The following is a 24,072-nucleotide window of genomic DNA, read 5'->3' on the forward strand; positions in this document are numbered from 1 at the left end:
GCTAATATAAGCAGATTAATGCATTGTCTATCAGCAGATAGATGGAGCCAAATAGACCAGGCATCAATTAATAATTTTTATACCCAATGTGACCTGGGTAAAATAATTAGGAATTTGGAAAATCTATAGTTAAAGATAAGTTGTGGCCATTATAGCCAGGGTGATATTTTAACCCTGATAGTTATAAGCTAAGTGCTGGAATAAAAAAAGAACCAATTAAAAACATATATTTGAGGAAAAATGAAATAAATCAATAAATGAAAAATATTGTTATTTTCTATCGAACATTTGCTGAATACTATTCAATAGAAGGACTATACTAAAAATATTTTAAAGCAGAGGGAACAAGTCATACTTCTTTTGAAAAGCCCCAAAGACGACTTAGTTAATATTCGTCACAGACATTTACATATTAGTAAGCTTATTATGAAATAAAACACACTTAGTGTAATCAGACTCATGTTGAGGTTAACCATGCTTGAGAAGCATTTATTATTTTATGAGCTTTCATTGCTCATCTTAAATACTAATATTCATGCTCTCGATTTGGTCAACGACACTGTCACATCCTGTGAAGTAACTTGTTCTGTAAATCTTTTCATCTGTTGACCCAGAACGTGCTGAAATTATCTGCCTTGTGATTTCCATATCTGAAGGCTCTGTTTTCAAAATAGCACCGTTTTCAGTGTCATTAAACAGACCTGTTTCTAACGCATTGCTGTTCTTTACACAATAGTAGAAGCTTGCTTGTCATTTGACAAGATGCCGCGTGATCTGAATGTCAAAGATTGACAGGCTTACAACAATCATCAGTAATCAGGCATCTCTTGCCTACAAAACAAAATGCAACTCAAAGCTTCCTTATTTTGATTTATTGCCTACATTCCGTCTGCAGGGTGTTATATACCTTCAGGAGAATGTTCCCATCTTATCTTGTATTCCACAATGTCAATTTGTCTAATTTATTTTATGGTAAAATGAGGCAGGTAATGATGACATTTTATTTACATTTCTTCAGGCATGCAGACTGAATAAGATTATATACAATGACACTACTGAGTATAAAATCTCTGTGAAACTTTTAGAAAATCTAGACACCGAAATTTTGTAAAATGTTAGGACTCACTTTGATATTCGCCAACTCCAGACGGATTGCAGTTGGCAAATCCTTTGCAAAATAGCTGTGCCAGGTATCCCCTGCTTTTTGTAAATTCAATTTATGCCACTTTGCTTTTACGAAAGACCTATTTCACTCATGGCAAGCAATCCTAAGAGGATTTTTCATTCTTATGAAGAAAGGTGAAAAGTGCAAATCACATTCAACCTGTCTTGCAGCAGCCTTTACAGAGGCTGCAAGAGTGGGACCACCAAGCTCCGTCCCCGGGAATCACACTTAGTACCTCAGCATCTCAGCACCAAGCCGCCATAGCTGGGAACTGTCTGTGAGCATCTGTGATTTACCTCCATTTGTTTTGTGCATCCCTTAGCAAGATGTGTCTTAAGGCAATTGCTTCTCTCAGTGCTACTTCAGCTTGGGAAAGGTTTCATAGAAACACTCTATTTTCAGATAGTGGGGAAACCTGTACTTAAGTTCCCAAAGAAGTGAGACTTGTCATCAGTCCATGATTTTCTCAGAGTTCTCTGCTATACGAATTCCGTCAGAGAACGGTGTTGATGCGCGAAGAGTTAGTAAAACAAACGCGCCCTTCAGAAGCCCAGGCTCTGGGGCGAGGGGCTGGAGGGAAGTGACTTTTTTACGTTTTGTGAAATCTAGTTGGTGCTGCACACTTTTTATCAGTTGTGAGCAAGGGGCCCGTTTTTATACATCTGTGTGTCCTCTTATCCTCAATTTGCCCAGATTCTGGATTCTGATAAGAGCTGCTTGTTATACGAATATGCCAGAAAGAGTGAGTCAGACAGTTTGAATATTGTTCTGCCTCCTTCTTTGCTTTATTTTCCAACTCTGTGTGCATTTCCGTATTTGTGTTACCTGTGAAACATTATCTTACATATGAAATGGTATTAAACATGACATTTCCTAGTCACTTTTCTATCTCAGAAGTAAAATTGTGGGCCCATTTGAATATATTTCCCCTACATTGACCTGCTGCCTTTCTAATGCATATCTTTATACTAGATTCTGGTCTCAATAATAATAAAACTTTAGGAAACATTCTGGCAATAGTAAAATTTCGATAGAAAATTAATTATTAGTGAACAAAATAGTTCTGCTTTTGTCTGAAACATGTCCTAATAGAAAGTCAAAATGTGTTTCTAGATATAGTTTGGGTTCAGAAGACTGAGATTATGCTATAGAGTAAAGAAAAAAGATACGTTATTTTCTAATGTAATTATTGCAGTGATATTCGAGCAAAAACTATATATTATACATATATAGATATATCAATCTAATATTGTATTAATTATGATTATATTAATATCAGAATATAATTTCAGGTATATATTTCAAAGGCAGGATAAATGTCAGAAAATCAGTATGATTAGACTAAAATTAAGAAGTTCTCCTTTTTTTTTTTTTTAGGGGAGAGATATTTGGTTTACTTATTTATTTTTGGAGGAGGTACTGGGGGTTGAACCCAGGGCTTCATGCACGTTACACTCTACCACTTGAGCTATACTGTCCCCCCACCAAAATTAAGAAATTCTAATCAAAAGAATTTGTCATTAAGATACTGTGAACATAAAAAATAACTTAGTGTCATAGATGGATAGGTAGATTGGTAGATGTATAGACAGATGTAGGTGAAACAAGCCAAAGAAGATGTCATTTTTAAAGACTTTTCAGAGATGAGGAAAGCTGAAGGGCCAGTATATATTCTGAAATGATGTTAATCCTCATTAGTTTTTAAAGAAACGCACTTTATAATCACAAAGAAATGCCATTTTACATCCCCTAAAACACCAAGAGTTAAAAAGCTACCAAGGCTTGATGAATTTTGGAAAAGTAGGACCCCTTATCCATTGCTGGTGGTAGTGTTGGTTTTACCTCCCTTTGGGAAGCACTTTGGTGTTACCTGCTAGAGCTGATTTCACAGATGCCTTGGGAGCCAGCGATCACACGTATTAGAGAAACACTGAATTACTATACATTCAGGAGTTATTTAAGAAGAAGAACCTGCCATGTAGTTAATATTTTGCTATAATTTACTGTTTCCTTTTAATTTGCCTCTTAATTACTTCCATATTTCCATGGCAACTCAACTAACTTAATTTAATTTAAATACATCTTACAATAGGTGTAATTTGATTTATGTAATTTAAATGTGTGCAAAGCTAAGTTACCTTCCCAAGTGCATGAATACTATTTTGTTATTACTCCAAACTGATTCAGTTCTTAATGGTCTATTGGAAGAGGGACATTTACAAAATGTATAAAGCTCATAAGACTTTTCATTGTGAGGCGAACAAAAAAATCTGCAGGGAGCAATAGGTTTGTTCATTTGTGTTTTCACCTATGAAATATTTACTGAGAAAAGAACAAACACACAAACAAACAGGCTGCTAGCATATGGCCAGCACTCAATAAGACTGTGCTGTACTTTCAGAAAGGCTATAGTTTAGTGCAGTTAGAAGTAAAGGACAGCGGTGATCCCTCGTAGGGTAACATAATTGCTGTAATAGACACACAAGCCAAGTGGGGTAGGACTGCAGCCACAGAAGCATCAAATTCCAGCTGAGCTGAACTGCGTAGTCATTATCGAGGTGACGACATTTGAGCTAATCGTTGGTGACTGTAGTAATACTTCTACAGCTGGAGACTTAAAAGTATGTCAACTCAGAAAATAGGCATGAAGTCCACAGTGGGTTTTATTAACTTTGTATAATGTAATCATATAAAGATTTGCTAGGAATTTGCAGCACCTGGAGAGAGCGAATTATTGGGTAGAACCAGATTAAGGGAAGCCTTGAACTGCATGAATGGAAAAAAATCAGATTAAGAGTTTTTGATATACTATATTTCTGCAGAGGGAAAAATTCTTTTCTACATATTCACTATTTAGTGTTTACTCTAGAGCGTTGTTAACATATAGTAGACATTTGAGTAATTTTTTTTAATCACCTGGGTAGGATTAACCAGATTCAAATCCCCAATCTAGTGTATAAGATCAACAGTCTTGTCTGTTGACTGTTTAATCTCAAGAAGGAGGAGGTATTGTGGAAATTCGTGACAGCATGCTTCTGGAGCACAGCGAACGTGAGCGTTCGACGTGAGGCTGAGTCATCTTCCTTTACTCATCTTTTGAAGAGTCTTTGGCATAATGGCATTTCCCAAAAGATAGTGTTACTTGGTTTATCAGCGTCTCTGAACCTCCAAGAAGAAAACCAGTAGGTTTGGAAAGTACTGTTCTTTATAATAAATAATCATCTTTAAATAGCCAAGGATTAAAATTATGCCCTGGGCAGCTTATGCCTATTAAGTTATAACCATTAAATTAGAGCAAAACTAACACTGAAAAGATTCCGTTATGCTAATAGATAGAAGATAATCCACTGTCAGCTCCATGCTTCTGTGGCCCTGAGAGCAACCTTCACTTCACACAAATCGGTACAGTGTTGACAGGTACACAATTCTGGCTATGGAGACTAACAGGAAAACGTTTTGTTTGAGACTCAAAGAAGTGGGTGCTCTGCTCATTAATGTGTTTTCAGAACATTATTCTTTTACTCCAGACTATTTGATTAGCCTCTTGTACTTGTAACACATGCTGACTTGTTTTGCTTTTTACAATTACTATAGAAATTAATTCAATTAGAGATTACAGAAATGACGTTTTAATGGATCCAATACTCTAAAATACTTGATACAGTGTCTTGCACATAATAAGGGCTCAATCAGTGTGTTCTGTTCACCGATATTATTCTGGGTCACTGATTATCGGCTCTACATTTTTCTTAAATGTATTGGACGATGGATAAAAATGATATAAATGAAAAACTGTCTAAAAGTATGGGGCCATTCAAGAAAGAGTTACAAATTAAATATTTTTTAATTTATATTTAGTAGCAAGCTATTGAGGTTCAGACTGATTTAGGAATTACTTATACCTTCATTAGTATGTATGCCAACTGACGATTTATTTACTCTTGTGTCACATATTCTGTTACTTCTGTGAAGCTAAATCCCCTTTCTGAATCTCAAAGTCACATGAAATGTTTTATACTCAGTTGGAAAAAATGCCCTCAGAAACTGAAAAATTTCTACTTTATTCAAATTTGATCATTTTCCTTTGCTGTTCCTTCATTTTTCTGTGTGGGTGGAGGTACTGGGGATTGAACCCAGGACCTCAGACATGGTGAGCAGGCACTCTACCATTGAGCTATACCCGCCCCAGTTCCTTCTTATAGAGTGTGGAGAAGGTAGGTTTCATAGAGAATGTTAGTGTGTTTGTGTGTGTGTGTGTGTGTGTGTGTGTGTACATACATATAATTTTTATTAAATATATATAAATGTGCATGCATTAATGAGGAGGAAACCGTTTTTATGTCACATTCTCAAATTCATTATCAAAGTCATGCCTGGGTGCATCTGACTTCTAAGCCTGAGCAGTAATTAAAGGTCACACGTGTAGCGACCCTGTGATACCAGAAGGCTTCAAATGACAATGCTCTCAGGTTTCAGTGCCAGTGTTCACTCTCCCCGTGGCACACACGGCTCCACTGCTGCTACTTGGCCTGGATTTCTTCTCTCCCTGACACTTCTCTCTGAGCATCTCTGACCCCCTTCTCTGGTTCTCTGTGCCAATCACTGCCGCTGCCAGAGTATCACTGCTGTCTGACTGCTGTTTGATCTGCCCTTTTCTCAGCGCTGGCAATGGCAGGGAGAAGGGTAGCTGGCATTGTTCTAGCTCATTAATACAGCATCTGTAAGTGGGTTTTTATTTGGAGAGAGGGGGTGGGATGGACAGGAGAGAAGGGGAGAGAGGTAAGATAGACCCAGAGGAGAACAGAGCAGTTTATTCCTTTTGTGATTTTCCAGTGCATGTTTCTCCACTGTAACAATGTGTAGTAATGATCTAACTCCCGGGAGTAGCAATGATGTTTCAAGTAAGGAAAATCGAAAGCATTAAAATCATCCAGGGCAGTAACTTCAGTTTCCTTCTCTTAACGCGTAGTGGTGGTTTCTTTACCTGGTTTTAGACACCGGCGCCACTTCTTCCCGCTTTGATTTGCCCTTCTAACACGATAAGGAAGAATGGTGCTTATCAATTTCATCTTTAGGCATTTAAAAGCAGTGATGGCCATGTGTCCACCACCAAGAAGGCTTTAGGCTCCTGGAAGAATAGAGATTTAAAATCAGGTAGCATTGTGGCCAGGAGTTTCAGTGGAACAATGTTAAGAAGCATAGGAAAAAATAAAAATTGTGGATGGATTGAGACACTTTTCTGGTTTCATTACAGTGTCATCTCTCTTTAAACATACTACTGAATCTTTTTTTAACTTTTTACTTCTTAAAATTTTTATACAATTTTAAAGGTTACTTTCATTTACAGTTATTACAAAATATTGGCTGTATTCCCTGTGTTGTACAACACATCCTTGAGCCTATCTTTCACCCAGTAGTTTGTACCTGCCACTCCCCCACCCTTACATTGCCCTTCCCCTGCTCCCCACTGGTAAGCACTAAATTGTTCTCTGTATCTGTGAGGATGCTTTTTTTTAAATTATATTCATTAGTTTATTGTATTTTTTTATATTCCACATGTAAGTAATACCATATAGAATTTGTCTTTCTCTGACTGACTTATCTCACTTAGCATAGTGATCTCCAAGTCCATCCATGTTGCTGTAAATGACATTATTTCATTCTTTTTTAAGGCCAAGTAGTATTCCATGTTTTATGTGTGTGTGTGTGTGTGTGTGTGTGTGTGTGTGTGTATACACACACATATATATAACCACATCTTTATCCATTCATCTGTTGGCAGACACTTAGGTTTCTTCCATATCTTGGCAATTATAAATAATGCTACTATGAACGTTGGAGTGCATGTATCTATTTTTTTCAGATACATACCCAGGAGTGGAATCACTAAGTCATATGGCAGTTCTATTTTTACATCCCCACCAACAGTGTACAAGGGCACCCTTTCTCCATATCCTCTCCAACATTTGTTATTTGGGTTCTTTTTGATGACAGCCTCTCTGACAGGTGTGAGATGATATCTCCTTGAGGTTCTGATTTGCATTTCCCTGATGATTAGTGATGTTGAGAATCTTTTCATTTGCCTGTTGGCCATCTGCATTTCCTCTTTGGAAAAATGTCTATTCAGTTCTTCTGCCCATTTTTTAATTGGGTTTTTTTTTTTTTTTTGATGTTCAGTTGTATGAGCTGTTAATATGTTTTGGATTTAAATCCCTTATCGATCATATCATTTGCAAATTAAAAGGACATGAGTTTCACTTGGTTCATCTAAATATTTTTAAAACAGGTAGGTAAATTCTAATAACTAGGAGTGCATCCATTGAGAAATTTAGGAAAACATAAACTAGTAATTGACAATATCATGAAATTGTCTAGAGGTTACAATGTCATTTTAGGCAAGACCTGCCATTCCCTCTCCACTAATGTGAGCAAAACAAAGAGACTAATGTTTTCTTGGGTAAATACTACTTTCAGAATCAAGTCAGAAAGAAGGAAACATATCCCAGGAAAAAAAATAGTAAGGGAGACTTCAGGGTAACATTGAATTGGCCAGTGCAAAATAGTCCTATTTAATAAATGTCTCAATGAAGAAATAGGACGCTCGGTGTATGGTACACTCATCTTGGGACCATCAGGACATTTTGTAATTTAAGATCACAAGTTTTTCCATGATTAAGCTGACTGAAATTCTTTTATAAAAGTTATTGTTGGTTTATAATTCTCCTGTTAATATATTTATATCAAAATTCTTATTGCAGAACACACATCTGGGTTCTCCATCATAAAAACTGCATGAGAACTAAGACATATTTAAAGTACTTTGGGGAAGAACATTTCAGTTCTAGGGTTAGTCATCTTTTTGATGGAATTACATGTTAACTTCTTGCTATAGAATGAGGATTTAACAGATCGAGAATGTCAGGTTTTACTTTGTTATTTAACAGCGCCCAGCCCGGAGTTTATTGATTGTGTCTAAAAGCAAATTAAAAGCAATATGGAATTCACTTTCATCAACACAATGTAAACACTAACCAATTATAAAAGACAAATTGAATTTACTGCAGAACTTGCCATGGGCCTGCTAAGCTTTTAACATTTGGCAAAGAGTGTCTGAAGGGGCATGTTAAATACCTGTTCCTCAACACTTCCCCCTCAAACATTATAGTGTTTCTCTTCATTAAAAAACAAGACATAAAAATCATATTATTGCTGTAAGTTGCTTCGTTTTTGAGTCATAACATATTCCTTATCTTTGAAGGTGTGTTTCTTTGTACGTTTAGCAAACGTATAATTTTGTTTTCAAAAAAATATGTGTGCAAATGTATAAAACCTGTGTTGTGTGTATACACACACGTGTGTGTGTGTGAGTGCGCACCAGGCACTGTTCTAAACAATTTAACATTTTTAGTTCATTGAATGCTCATAAAATCCTCAGACTGTCTGATTTTCTGTTGTAGTTCATGCAATTTCTTTAGAAATCTGTTCTAAGAAGAAATTAACCTTTGTTAACTTATCACCAGCTTGTTTCTTGAGACATTATGTCATTTTCTATATGAACACTTTCTCAGACAGTGTGAAGTCACCCCCAAATATATATACGTATAATTTTTATCTGGTAACTACTAGAAATTTCAGGTGCTAAGTTTACAACCTACTTCTGTGATCATCCTGGTTAGGTATCTGTTACCTTTTATTGCCCTGCTACTAATCTGTTTTATAATGTCTTTAAAGATATACAAATGTAACTGAAGTATAAGCTATATATTTATCCAAAATGCCTTACATGTCATGATATTTAATGCATTAGCAATTTGTAATTGTAATTTTTAATTTCCCTCACAAAATATTTGTCTCAAAATCTTCATTTATCTGAATGATAACTTTTTAAGTCATTAATTCCCTTCAAAGAATGGATATATTTTATTTTATATCATAATTAAATATAATCAGATACCTATGTTAACATTGTATGTAGTATAAATGTATTGAATATGTATATTGAATATTAAAAATGAGGAGTTCAGAGCATGAGAGGAGTAATAAAAATTGCCAAAAATAATACTCTTTCATAAAAATTAAGGTTCAGTGCAACAGCATCTACCATCTTTAATTTTTTCTTTGCACATATGCTAATTAATACCCCAGTAATTTTCTATTCCTCTAATTATTTTGTTCTCTCAAATGATAATAAAGAAAACCCTTTGGTAGTCATAATGATAGGTTAGAATATACTTTAATGCAATTTGGGAGGGAGTCAACATTTCTACTAATTTATTTTCTATAAGGTATGATGATCTTGAGTTCTCCTTGTATATATAACATTATGCGCCATGTTCAACTTAGAATATGTCATAATCGTTTTATTTTTTAAATTCTCTAATTAACCCTGTGGTATCTTCTCTAGAAATGGAAGATAGAGCAAAAGAGGAAGTCACTTTGCTTGCCACCTACCTAAAACAGTAGGTTGTCTAAGTGAATTAGAAGGCAGAGTTTTTCTCTTACGAACTGTAGCTAATTACCCATAGTTGTTTAATAATGTCACTATTCTTCATCATGGAAAACCCACAACCAATCTTTTATCCATAAAGAATTATCAAAGTCAAGTCACTTCCTGACAGTGGTAGGCTTATAATTTCTATGTTAAGAGAAGCTTAGGTGTTGGCAATCTGGCCAAGATGATGTTAGTTAGAAAAATGTTCTTAGTGAGCAGTTGCTTACACTAACGTTGTGTGGTGTCCCACCTGGTCCTCATGACCCCCCTCTTCTGTTACATTCATCCTTGTCATCTCCTCCCATGTTGAAATTGGTCAGGTCCCCATCATGCATAAAGTAGGGTGGAGGTGAAGCCAGTTCATGAAGGGCATTGAGGCTTTGCCTGGCCCTCTTGGGTCACTCGTCCTGGGAAAGACCAACTCCCAGCATGTGAGGACACTTGAGCAGCATTGGGGAGAGTCCCATGAATCAAGAACTATGACCTCCTGCCAACAGCTGACTCAAGTTGCCAGCCAGAGAAGTGAGCCAGCATGGAAGTGGATCCAAGTCAACCCTGCAGATGACTCAGGAAAGCCTCATGAAAAACTCCAAGCCAGAACCCTCCCAGAGAAGACACTTCCACCAAGACGTAAAGGTTTTTTGTTGTTGTTTTAGGCCACTAAGTTTGAGACACATTCTTATCCATCATGTCATAACCACCGCAGATGGTACGCTTACTTAGTTTGGCACTGGAGGGAAAGGTGGTTACCATTTTGATTTCTTTTGTGTGATGGCTCAAATCTTTGACATGGAAATACTTCTTGCATCATGGTTTCAGTCTGACTCATTTGGTTGCCTGGAGTAGACACTCTCTATTTGTTTAAGAAGAGGTTATCGAAAATTGATGTGAATGTTACACTGTCAAGGTGAAACAGCCAGAGATGTATCTGTATTCTGAACCCAGAGACTGACATGATGTAGTCAGACAATGGCTGAGTCTCTTGTCTCTCCAGTGGGTTGCATAGCTCTTCCTTCCTTTCACGTCTTCTTGAGTTCTGGTCTGCGTTCTCACAGATTATCATAGCCCTCACTCTACGCCCTGGTACCTTTTGCTTTACATCCTAACAATTCTGGTTCTCTGTGCTCTCCAATTTCTAACATGATTTCTTGGTTCAAATTACCTCCCCCTCCAAAAGAAACTTATTACCCCATTTCATCACTTCATAGACATGAAAACCATGGAGCCATGTCTCGTTTATGAGTTGAATGCTTTAATGTGAGCTTGGCACTGCAGCCTGGTCAGCCAATGCTAGACTTTAGATTGGGGATCTGTGTAGTCATAGGAGAATCGTCTTCAATCAGTGTGGAAAGAGCGACAGTTTCCCTTAAAAGTGGCTTTGAATTTGGCATATGGCAGGCAACGTATCTGGCATATCACATAGATCATTCCATCCCCGAAATAGTACATTTTAAATGTCTCCGTATGCACATTCAAAGAAGTTTCAACTACCATCACACTAACCACTTGTTTTCTCAGATACATCAAATTTTTATCTATATTTTAAACATTGCCCTTTTTCATTTGCCTGCTGAAGTTCAATTTCTTCAATCCAAAGGGAAAAAGCATCAATAAGATATCTAGCTAAAATGTTACTGTGAACATAAATGCACTTTATCAAAAAATGTTTGGCGCTGTTGCAGACCTTGCACTTTCGAAGACAAGGACCAGCAAAAAACTTATTCAGTGGAAAAGCCAAGCTGTTTACACGAATAGCCATGGAAAATAACTGTTCAGTACTCTAGCAAGCTGCTATGTATACTGTCTTATTGCCGTTGCTTATGTAATAATATTCACCCCCTGTATATATTTTCACAAAGAGATAGCATATTATATATGAAATCCATCATTTGGAATATAATTGCAAGTCCCTAAATATAAAATAAGGCTGTTTATTGAAAGGGCATTAATAAAAGTTTCAGGCATTAATAAAACTTTCTGTTGCTAGTTTCCAGATAAGTTTCAGTTATCTGTTCCATTGAACCATAGTTTCATTATAAGGCATATGTTATCTTCAGAAAGAATTTTACATTTCAGCTAAGTCATGAATATGTATTGAAAACTGGAGGTCTGTAACTTTGAGCTTTGGATTGTCTAAGTATAAATAAAAGATCTCAGGACTGATCATGTTATGATCCATTAAGAAATGCCCCAGATGTTTCACAGGATTGCATAGGTAGTGAAAATGAGTCATTGACCCCAACTCTTGTTCCAGACAGGCTGACTATAATAGATAAAAAAAAAAAAACTAAGTTGGATCTTAAAGGACAAATCAGGGCAAATTAAGTGAAGAGCTCTGGTAAGAGGATTCCTGTAGATGTAACATGTCTAAAGATGAAGAGATTCAAAATGACTTGATGTTTGGAACGTGAGTTTAAAATGACACGTGCGTATCTTGGAAGCCTTTATGTGCTGTGCTAAGGATCTGAGGATTTTGAGCTCATACACATACACACACACACGCACGCATTATGTTTTTAAGCAAATGAGTGACCTCATCAAGCCTGCATTGATTACAAGTAGCTGTTTATATTGTGTGAAGGAAAAATTAATGTGACAAAATAAAATCATTTCTATATATAAGCAGCTTTTAAAAATGTGACAAATATCAAAGTAACATCCTAATGGAAATAATGGATTAAGGACATAAATAGAGGAAAGTTTTATTTATATATTGCAAACATCTTCAATATAATTTATAATCAAACTAATATGTGTGTATATAATATACATATACTCACATTTGGTAAGGTTGCACACGCAGGCATGCTCACACACATATACACAACTTATAGTGTATGAACACTGTCTGGTGGTGTTGGCAACTACCTTTGGAAATCAATCTATCAACAAGTCTCAATGGCTTTAGATATTTCCCTGCCCTTTGCAAGACCATGTACTAATGGGAATAAGTCCATAGAAGGATGGTCATCACACACACACACACACACACACACACACACACACACACACACACACGTGTACACATTTGTATCTATGCATACGTCTACATGAATGATCAGTCAACAATATTTACAGAATTCCTATTATACTATCCTTTGATGTAGGTACTAGGTTTCAGTTGATGAAAGACGAACAATTGTATTTTTAAAAATTAGAAATCCATGTAGTGAAATAGTGTACAATGATTAAGACTAGGTATGTTATGATAAATGGTAAATGAACAGGATTTAAAATTATGATTTGTATATGTTGCAAATGCATATATTGTATCAGAAACACTCCCATTTTGTATGCATTTATATAAAAAATCAAAAATAATGTAAATTCATATAAGGAAAATACATTCAGCTGCTATACCTGTGTAATTGGATTCAAAGTATTTTTTAAATTTAATGCACATTCTAACTTTGTACAATATAATAGAATATGTTCTAAACAGACAATAACAATACATGCAATTATTAAATTAAATAATTTCAGAATAAATGTTATCTTTATAACATTCATTCTCTTGATCTAGGAGTAATATAGTGTCCCATCGAAGCATATTTTTAGTGACTATTACACTTGATTTGCTATACTTTTTATATTTTAGTAAATTGTTGATACATTACACTTTGAGGCAATTGTAAATGAAATCTTCTATTGTATCTTCTAATTCTTGCATGAGAATATAGATTTGGGGGTATTTATTTTGTGTCTTGTCACTTAACTCTTGCTAATTTTATGTGTACTTTTAATTTAATCTTTGTGACTTTTTACTTTCACATTTTAATTACTAACTTATAATACTTCTATAATTTATATTTATTTCTGGGTTACATGAATTGCTCAGTTCACCAAAGTTAATTTCTGTTGACAATCCCAATCCACTATTTGATTCTCAGTTTATTATTCTCGGTTTGTTCATTTTTTATTAATATAAAATATGCCCCTACTCTTGGTTTGCTAGATTGCTAAGAGGATATTACACTTAGTAGTATGCAATGCACTTTATCAGATTACATTCTTAAGTTTAAATTATTTTATTATTCTCATTTGATATACTAATATACTATTGATTGATTGATTGATTGATTGATTTGATGAATTGACTTTTTAACTTAATTTCTACCAAATCCTTCTTTCATTCCAAGAAGATGCCTGTCTATGGTCAAACATCTAATAAATACCCTGGTGAATTTTGCTTCCATTTGACTTATAATTTGTCATTATTAGTGAATGTGTCCTGTAATTCCTTTTGCTACTAATATCAATTATTGGCATCCTTTTTGCTGCCTTAACAAAATGAATAGGAATGTTTCCATCTTGATCTACATTCTAACAATATTGAATACAACTGAAATTATATAATTCCTGAAAGTTAATAAATGCTCTTTATAGAGGCCTCAGACCCTAAGAGCATCTTAGGAATAAACTTTTTTAAGTAGTTTAATTAGTACCAAGGTTTCTATTCAAATTTCTTCTTTATATTCAGTTTGGATATTTATAGTTCCTTGGATTTGTTTATGATATACAGACTATCAAATTTATTGCCAACAATTCTACATAAATTAAAATTATAATTTGTATAATCATTCCTTCTTTCTTCCCTCTCTCCCTCCCTCCTTTTTCTTCCCCCTCCTCCTCTCCCTCCTACTTTTTCTTCTCTCTCTTTCCCATCTATTTTGTTCAGCAATGCATTAAATCAATCACTATCTTTTGGCCAAAACTCTTTGGGCCCACATATTGAATTTTTTCATTTTTGCCTTTTTCTTGTTTTATGTGGACTATGATTATATTTGACTTTTTAAAGATATTTAATTTGTCAAAGAACTTTGTGAGTTTAAACATGTGTTGTACATTTTCAAATTTGCTTTCTTGTTGTCAGAAAATGTCTAAACAACTTATGGTTATTGGAATCTACCTACAGAATACAGAAAGACTTCCTCTTTTCCAGTTACTTTGTGACCACTCTTGAATATCTTTCAAGAAACTTTGAAAATGAAGCCCTTTCTGTTTGTATCATACAACATTCATTATAAGAACACTAATTCAGTCATGGTAATTGTATTGAAACTTCGTGTTTTTTCCCTTCGTTTTTCAAATATTGAAAGTGATGAGTTAAGAAGCAGAATATGATTGTGGATTTATAAATTTTGTATCCAGTCCAAATCGTTTTTCACTCATATTTTAATGCTATGTTTTTAGTTTATATAATTTTATTTTATTTGTTTTTTTAATTGAAGTATAGTCAATTTACAATGTGTCAATTTCTGGTGTACAGCATAATGTTTCAGTCATACCTATACATATATATATTCCTTTTCATATTCTTTTTCATTGTATGTCAGGACAAGATATTGAATACAGCTTCCTGTGCTACACAGAAGAAACTTGTCATTTATCTATTTTATACATAGTAGTTAATATTTGCAAATCTGAAACTCCTAATTTATCCCTTCCCTCTCCCATTCCTCCAGAAACCATGTTTGTTTACTATGTCTTGAGTTTGTTTCTGTTTTTGTCTTCATTTTTTTTAGATTCCACATATGAGTGATATTATATGGTACTTTTCTGTCTTTTTTTTCTGGCTTGCTTCATTTAGAATGACAATCTCCAGGTCCATCAATGTTGCTGCAAATCACATTATTTAATTCTCTTTATGGCTGAGTCCTATCATTTTTCAGATACTGAAGGTGATAACTTAAAGAAGTAGAATATGACTGTAGATTTACACATTTTATATCAAGTCCTAACACTTTTTGCCTCATATTTTAATGTTATGTTTTTAGTTTATATAATTTTAAATTTGGGGTGAAGGTATATCTCAGAGGTAGAGCACATGCTTAGCATGTGCTCCAATCTTGTTTCTTCTGCATTGATGGTTGGAGTTTTTAAAAATAAACTTAAAATGGCTTAAAGATGTAAATATAAGAGAAGACACTATAAACATCTTAGAAGAAAACATGGGCAAAAGATTATCTGACATAAATCTCAGCAGTATTCTCCTAGGGCGTTCTACCCAGGCAAGAGAAATACAAGCAAAAATTAACAAATGAGACCTAATTGAACTTACAAGCTTTTGCACAGCAAAGGAAACCATAAGCAAAACAAAAAGGTGCCCTACAGAATGGGAGAGCATATTTGCAAAAGATGAGACTGACAGTAGCTTAATTTCCAAAATCTATAAACAGCTCATGCAACTTAATAAGAAAAAAAACAACCCAATCCAAAAATGGGCAGAAGACCCAAACAAGCAATTCTCCAAGGAAGACACACAAATGGCCAATAGGCACGTGAAAAAATGCTCAATATCACTAATTATCAGAGAAATGCAAATCAAAACTACAGTGTGGTGTCACCTCACTCCAGTCAAAATGGCCATCATTCAAAAGTCTACAAATGATAAAATCTGGAGAGGGTGTGGAGAAAAGGGAACCCTCCTACAATGCTGGTGCGAATGTAGTTTGGTGCAGCCATTATGGAAAACAGTATGGAAATTCCTCAAAATACTGAAAATAGACTTACCATATGATTCAGCAATCCCACTCCTGGGCATATATGGGAGGGAACTCTAATTCAAAAAGATACATGCCTCTCAGTGTTCATAGCAGCACTATTTATAATAGCCAAGACATGGAAACAACTTAAATGTCCATTGACAGATGACTGGATAAAGAAGTTGTGGTATATTTACATAATGAAATACTACTCAGCCATAAAAAAGAATAAAATAATGCCATTTGCAGCAACATGGATGGACCTGGAGAATGTCATTCTAAGTAAAGTAAGCCAGAAAGAAAAAGGAAAATAGCATATGATATCATTTATATGTGGAATCTATGAAAAAAAAGACAAATGAGGTTATTTACAAAACAGAAATGGACTCAGACATAGACAACAAACTTATGGTTACCAAGAGGAGAGAGGAGTGGGAAGGGATAAATTGGGAGCTTGAGATTTGCAGATAATAAGTATGATATATAAGATAGATAAACAAGTTTCCACTGTACAGCACAGGGAACTATATTCAATATCTTGTAGTAATCTATAATGGAAAAGAATACAAAAACAAAAAAAGTGTTTCTGTCTTAATATTTTATTGATTTAGTCAATATGCAATATTTAACAAACATATTGTCTGTTGCCCAGAAATAATTTAACATGAGCCATTAGTGTGCATTAAAATAAACAGGATATACTCAGGTATATTTTATTCTGTCTGATTTAAAAAGTGAAAACATATACTACTTAAAATTAAGCTACTTCTGCATTCAAAGTCCTGTATTGAGATGAACTCTTCTTGCTCCAAAATATTCCATGTGGTGTAGACATATTACATATTATGATTCTTGAGAATTTAAAAAATATAACTTTTTCAGTTAGTAACTCTTAACCATGCTGTCAAATAAGCAGTTTTAGTGCATATCCTAAAGTTATATGTTAATAAAATTAACTTTAATATCCCATCCTTTTCAGTAATAACAGAATGTTTTTTGTTTATTAGCAAAATCTTTATTCCATAGAATTGGCTATTTCAAGACATGAACAGAGCAGTAATATCTACTCGTAGCATTTTACTGTTTTATTAATATAGTTAGTTAAATTCACCATTACTACACTTATGTGAGTGTTATAACCTGGAGACTGTGACTGCTTTAATAGTTATCTGTATTACTCTGCAAATGAATTTACTCATTTTTCTTTTTCTCCTTTTTCTCTTCAACATGCTGCAGTAGCTAACATATTATGGAGAGAAGAAGGTACTAAATTCCATTATTTTTTATATTGTTCTGATTATTCTGTTTAATCTTTATATTTGTCAACTCTCAGTTCTGATCATTGCCTTATTCATTTTATTTTGACTCAGCATTTTATTTAATCATAAATCAATTTTCTTCTGTAAACCTGCTACCATTAAACATATGTATCACTCCTCATCATCTTGATTTGTTATTGACATACAATCAGGCAGAAACACTGCAATATATTGAAATGCTTTTAAGACTATAAAATTCAAATGAGTCAAAGGAATGAAAGCAAACTTAAACATAATTTACATACTAACCCCTGATTTAGATCAGAAAAAGAAAAATTGTAAAAGAACATTGCCATTTGAAGAGAATATAGTAAATTAATTAAGTTTATAAGCTTGAAGAACCTGGATTCAAATCCGGTCTGCACCACTGTGTAACCTAGGGCCTCCTTCTGTGACAGTTTCCTTATCTCAAAAATAAGGATACTTGTTAATACTCAAAAGGGTTTTTAGAAAAACTCCGTACATAAAGTCTACGCTCAGGAAACGGTACCCACGGTCATTTATTATTGCTCTTGCTTTTCTTAGCCAGTCATGAAGGCCAGGAAGAATGTGTTTGACCAGGTATTTAAGTACCCCAAGTGGTTTAGTGCAATTCTTAGGAGAAAGTTGTGTATAAGTCATCATTACACTCCTGGGAAGCAATGGCCAAAATAATCGCCTTCGCGATCAGTCCTACAAAGACTTCCTCTTCCCCAGTTGTTGTTTCCTATATGAAGGGGAGTCACTGCTATCTTTGATGGCAATGCCTCATGAGCTTCAAAACCTCGGGAATCCAGCCACTTCCGTTGTGTTCTCAGTGATGAGCATGACACTATTTTTTTTTTTTTTTTTTTTTTTTTTGTCCTTGGTATTTGTAGCTCCTCAAATCTTTTGTCAAGTTTCCTTTAAACTCCAGTTTACTCAAGAGCTTCTGGTGTAACTGTTCCTTCTCCTTTTATTCCACTTGGATAGTTCACATCTGAACGTACAAATTCGGTCATTACTGGAACTGATGTGATGTGATTAACACATCCGTTAGATAACGTTTCTTGATACTTTCATCTTGAGATCAAGCAAATATTTCTCTGGGCACTGAAAAAATTGATTTCATTTTATCATTATAAATAGAAGGAATGAAACCTATGTAGTCAGAGATCACGTCCCACAGATCTGGCTTTGCTGGTTAATTGCTGGGAGAAGTTGAATGAGTCCTTTTACCTCTCTAAGCCAGACTTTTCTAAAACAATACTTGAAATAGTTGGGGGCTCTCTTTGCAAATTTGCGGTATGTAAATCTCCTTAAAATGTGGGAAACAACTCTTCCTTCTAATTTGCCATTGATAACAGCTATTAACATCATTAGATTATAAGAATTATTAATATGTAATAATTCTATAATCTTCTTCTAGCTCCCCTTGAAAGTTATAGGAGACCTCTGGATTAATTAACATCACACTGAGATTTGTTATATGAAATCATTTTTATCTATTTAAATTTGTCTTCTGTTAGACTTTGAAAATACATGATCTCATAACTGTTCTTCAATCAGCGAAGTGCTTTCTCTTCACTATTTTGTTTGACACAAAATATGCTTGAGAAATCATAGCTATTTAGTAGCTTTTGCAGATAATTTTAAAACAGACAAGAACTGATTGGGGGTAAAAATTTTTTAAACTTTTATGTCATGTACAGTTATCAGAGCACTTTGTTGTTTTTTTTTTTGAAATAAACAAGATTTAAAATAATATATTCGAAAAAATAATATACTTGACTCAGATTCATCAGAATCTGCAAATTACTTTTTGTAATGTCACAGTAATTGGCAAGGCACTGCAGTTAGCAATAATTGCATGTAGGAATAGACGTGGTGGGCCAGAGGGAATGGACCAGCTTTGAGGGATCACTGAACCCCAACCATGTGCATGCTTATTTCACAGAAAATTATTAAAATAATTGCTGAATCTTCCAAAGCAAATTCTACCTCTATTTTTAAAAGATAATAGAATAATAACAGATAGGAACTACATATTTCTGAGATCCATTTTTATTTCCACTTTGGCAGTGATTTCTGTTTGTGTACTTGCCTTTTGACTATGGCCAGGAGAAATTTATCCCTGAGAGAATCAACTGACGAATTTCAAGCATTTTAAGATTAATAGTAATGGAAAGAGAGTTGAAAATGATAATGCCTCTCATAATGTCATTTGACTTACATTTACTTAGATCTATAGAATTTTGTTGAACTGAAAAAAAATTTTAAACATATACATTGGAATCTAGCTTAGCCAGGACTTTGTAGTCTAAATCAATTTTACTGAAAATAGTATGTGTTATCTTACTGATTGCATGGATATTTGAGCTTGACACACAGTGTCCTCTATTTCTCTGGGTTCACCTTTCAGTTCTTTTCCAGCCATTACTGAAGTGTGCAGGAGTGCAGAAAGACAATGTTTTTAAAGAGAGGAAGCACCTCACTCATTTATTGACAAGTATTTCAAAAAGCCTGTCAAATGTAGAGCATTTTCAAAGCACTGGAGATATAAACATAAGATCTAGTGTTTGCTCTGAAAAGTTTTCCATCTAGTAAGTTAAAGGCTAAAGCTTTCTTACTGACAACTAATTTTACTACATGTATGATTTCAAGATACATATTAAAAGATTCAGTATGACTGGGTCTCTTCTACAATATTTTTATGACCTTGTAGTCGACTATAACCTAATGCAGCATTTTCTAACACTTAGTAGACAACAGTTTGGGTCTATGTTATACATTCTGACAATAATAAGTGTTTTGGTTTGCATAAGCACTGAATTAAAGGAATTTAAACCATTTTACTCACTGCAGGATTAAGCTGAGCTTTTCAATATACTAATTTCAAACTCCAAGAAGAGATGTAGGGTGGTTCTTTATTAACATAGTATTTCTAATTTTATTATCACACACAAATACTTTGATAATATCTATATACTCAATACTGAACTGAAGCTAGTTTGAGAAATATTGGCTTGCTATGACATCTAATGATTTGATAGCAAAAAAAATTCTTCAAATTTATAAAAATTCAGTCTCTTCTATTCTTTGTAAATATTTATGAATCTATTCACACACGTATGTTAGAGAAATTGTTAAAATAAATTACTGTATTAGTTGGACTAATTAACACCAAACAACATAAGATACAAACAGACATGGCAGTGAAAACTTGCAACAGAGTTTACGTGTTACATCATTATCTGATTAGCTTTGTCGTCTATTGCCACCAAAGTGGGGAAAACAGGATATAGAAAGCAGATCAACTGCTAACTCCTTCAGCCTGAGATTTTTCACGTTTTGTTGGCCTGCAGGGGAGGATGGGAAATAAAGAAGAATGACTTACATAAACCTCTTGTATAGTTATTTTTAGGGAAAAAAAGTGCTAAGATTCTTGGGACCAGATTACTGTATCACTGCAATATTGGAGGATTATTTATAATGAAAAAAGGGAGTTTTCAGAGAGTAAGCCGTCTAAATTCATGAGACTTAGAGAGTCATAGCACTGGGTGAGGCAGAGACCAGGCCTTCTAATAGATAAACATGATGCCGAGGATATTGTGACCAAGCTGTCAGTTTTTTCACTCGCAGGTTTGCTAACTTCTCTGCTAAAAATGAATGCCAATTTCAAATTTTCATGCTTTATTACATAAAAAATATTTTCTAATCGAAGAAGGAATCTGATAAGAGATATACATTTGCAGATACATGTGTCTACACACACATATGCACATATACATAATTATACATATGAGTCACCTCATTTTTTAAAATTTTATTTATTTGGGGGGGAGATAATTAGGTTTATTTATTTTATGTATTTACTTTTTTTGTTGTTTTGGGGGGATGTAATTAGGTTTATTTATTTTTATTTTTTTTTAATGGTGGTACTGGGGATTGAACCCAGGACCTCGTGCATGCTAAGCATGCACTCTTCCACTGAGCTATACCCTCCCCTCACCTAATATTAATTACATAGCAAACAAATACCCTATTATTTATAAACTTTGCTATTTTGATATTAATTGTGAAATTAATCATGCAGTTTTTTAAAACATAACTTTGGAAGTTCAGAAAATTGTATTCCAACTCAAAAGGACTTTTTTAAAGTTTTATTTTCTATTAAAGTGTAGTTGATTTATAATATTGGTTTTAGATGTATGGCAAAGTGATTCAGTTATACACATACATACATATATACATATATTTTCATATTCTTTTCCATTATGACCTATTATAAGAAACTGAATATAGTTCCTTGTGCTAGATAGTAGGCTCTTGTTGTTTACCTATTTTATATACAGTAGTGTGTATATGTTAATTCCAGACTCCTAATTTACCCCTCCCCCACCCTTTCCCCTTTGGTAACCAGTTTGCTTTCTGTGTCTAAAGGACTAGTTTTAGATGACATCACTCTGATCAATATGTGTGGTGCTCAGATAATACCTACCTCCTAAATTAATAGTTCCTAATAAAGAACTTGACATAATTTCTCCTAAAAGAACTTCTAGCAAGAATGAAAGAATAGGTCAGTCTTGTTTTAGTTGAACATAATGAAAGGGCTCACTGAGGTGTGTTGGTGTGGTCTTGCTCTGTGTGTGAAAACATTTCAGCTCAAGGAAGAAAAGTGGGAACTTCATCCCAAATCTCTCCCTGCTGAGTTATTCAAAGTGAGAAATGCTATGTAGACCATCTATTTTTGCCTATATTTTTCTTTAGCTAAAAAAAGAGTTCTTATATATTAAAAAAAAAAAAAGTAAGTTTAGGATCACTTGAAAGGGAAAAGACTAATATTATATCAAACAATGAAGGACTTTATTTAACACCAAACTTATTAAGTTATCTTTCTTTAGTTACCAAATCACTGCATAGTAGGATTATAATTTGCTACTGATCATAATTTAAATGCTAACGTCACAGTAATTTAAAGTCAGAGGAAGACAAACATCACCACAGAATACTTTTGTTATTGACTTAAATATTCATCCAATAATTCATACATTAACCAAATTTTATTGTTGATATAAATTATGAAATTATAGAATATTTGTATTATATAGTACATAATACAATTGTATTTCTCATACACTATTATCCTGAGCATTTTCTTTTTCTCAGTCTTTCAGGCAGTTAAAGACGCAGTATCGATCAAAAAAATCTTCTGGGTAATACTTCTCTCTTGTGAGGCTGTGAGTGATTCTTGCATATGCCCTCTCTATATAGAAAGGAAAACAAAGCAGAAAAAGGTTCACAAGAAACAAACAAATTATGGATCACTTTCTTGTGCCACTGTACTTCGTTAGGTTAACAATCGACCTGGGAAAGACAAAGTACTTGTGTCTGTCTTCACCAGGGGATGAAAAAAGACAAAACAGCACACAGTCCCAATTGTCACTGTGACTCAAGTGACAAAGCTTTTACTCAATCAAGAGCTTTTGTAACAAACTGCCGTATAAAGCATTAATGAGGAGAGAATTGTAATTGAAATCTACAGGGTTATCAGACTTTTGGGGACTCAGAAGCTTTTTACACTCTTCAAATTTATCAACAAGTCACAGAACTCTGGTTTATGTAGGTTATTTCCGTGGACTCTATATTTACCATGTTAGAAATTGAAGCAGAAAAATTAAAATATGTATTTACTAATTTATTAAAAATAATCATAAAAACCCATTATATGCAGCCATTAATAACAGATTATTTTTAAGTAATATTAACAAAAACGATGTGGCAACACACTGCTGTGGATTTTGCAAATCCTTTTAATAGCTGGCTGAATAAAACACGCTGGGTTACTATATCTGCTTCTGTACTGAAATGTTGTGATATAACTCACAACATCATATATCATGGAGCCTGCCGAGAACTTCCCTCGACATTTGGAAGAATCTAATTTGTGAGACTGAGAGAGAAAAATGCAAATGACACCTCAGCATTATTATGGAAGTAACTTTGACTTTGCAGATCCCTGGAAAGGATCGACTACGAGAACTGCCTAGCTAGAAAATCCAGTTGCATTTTTAGCAGGCTCGTGAATTCATGAACTTGATCGCACAGAAAACTGAAATGTGCTGGTCGCGCATCTCACAGTGTAGATTTCAGGAAGTCATGAGGACAGGAATCATGTTCTGGTGATATCACCATATTTTTTCCCACTGATGTTTCAAAGAGGAGATAATGTCAATCATAAAAATACTGACAGTTGCTATTTCTTGAACTCTTCATATGTGCCAGTCACTCTGCTCCATGTTTTACTTTCTCCATCTCATTTACTTCTTACAACAGCTGCACAAGTCTAATTGTTATCCCCCAATTTGAGATGGAGAAATTATGACACAGACTGAATAACTTTCCCACGGTCTAACAATAAGTTACATAGCCGTGATTTGCCTCTGAGCAGACTGAACCCAGAGAACAGAGTTTCTCTCTTTGTTATAGTCTCCCCTATCCAAAACAAAAAAAGGGTTAGGACATGGAAACTTGATAGTTACAATGAACATATACAAATATGTCACTGCTTTCTTTATAAATAAAGTTAATGAATGCCCCAAAGTGAAAATCAGCATGCATCTTCAATTACGACTATCTTCAGTATCAGGTAAT

The 24,072-nt window shown here is 34.3% G+C and overlaps 1 protein-coding gene across 2 annotated transcripts in view; it reads left to right on the top strand.

Annotated features, from left to right (window-relative positions):
* Nucleotides 1–24,072, top strand: part of FSTL5 (follistatin like 5) — a 667,511-nt gene that overhangs the window by 548,130 nt on the left and 95,309 nt on the right. For both annotated transcript variants that reach the window (XM_032465748.1, XM_032465755.1), the window contains one exon: nt 17,378–17,404. In XM_032465748.1, coding sequence (XP_032321639.1) covers nt 17,378–17,404 — 27 coding nt within the window. The remainder of the gene's footprint in view (nt 1–17,377; nt 17,405–24,072) is intronic.

This window comes from Camelus ferus, chromosome 2, assembly GCF_009834535.1.
Source record: "Camelus ferus isolate YT-003-E chromosome 2, BCGSAC_Cfer_1.0, whole genome shotgun sequence".
NCBI classification, from domain to species: Eukaryota; Metazoa; Chordata; class Mammalia; order Artiodactyla; family Camelidae; genus Camelus; species Camelus ferus.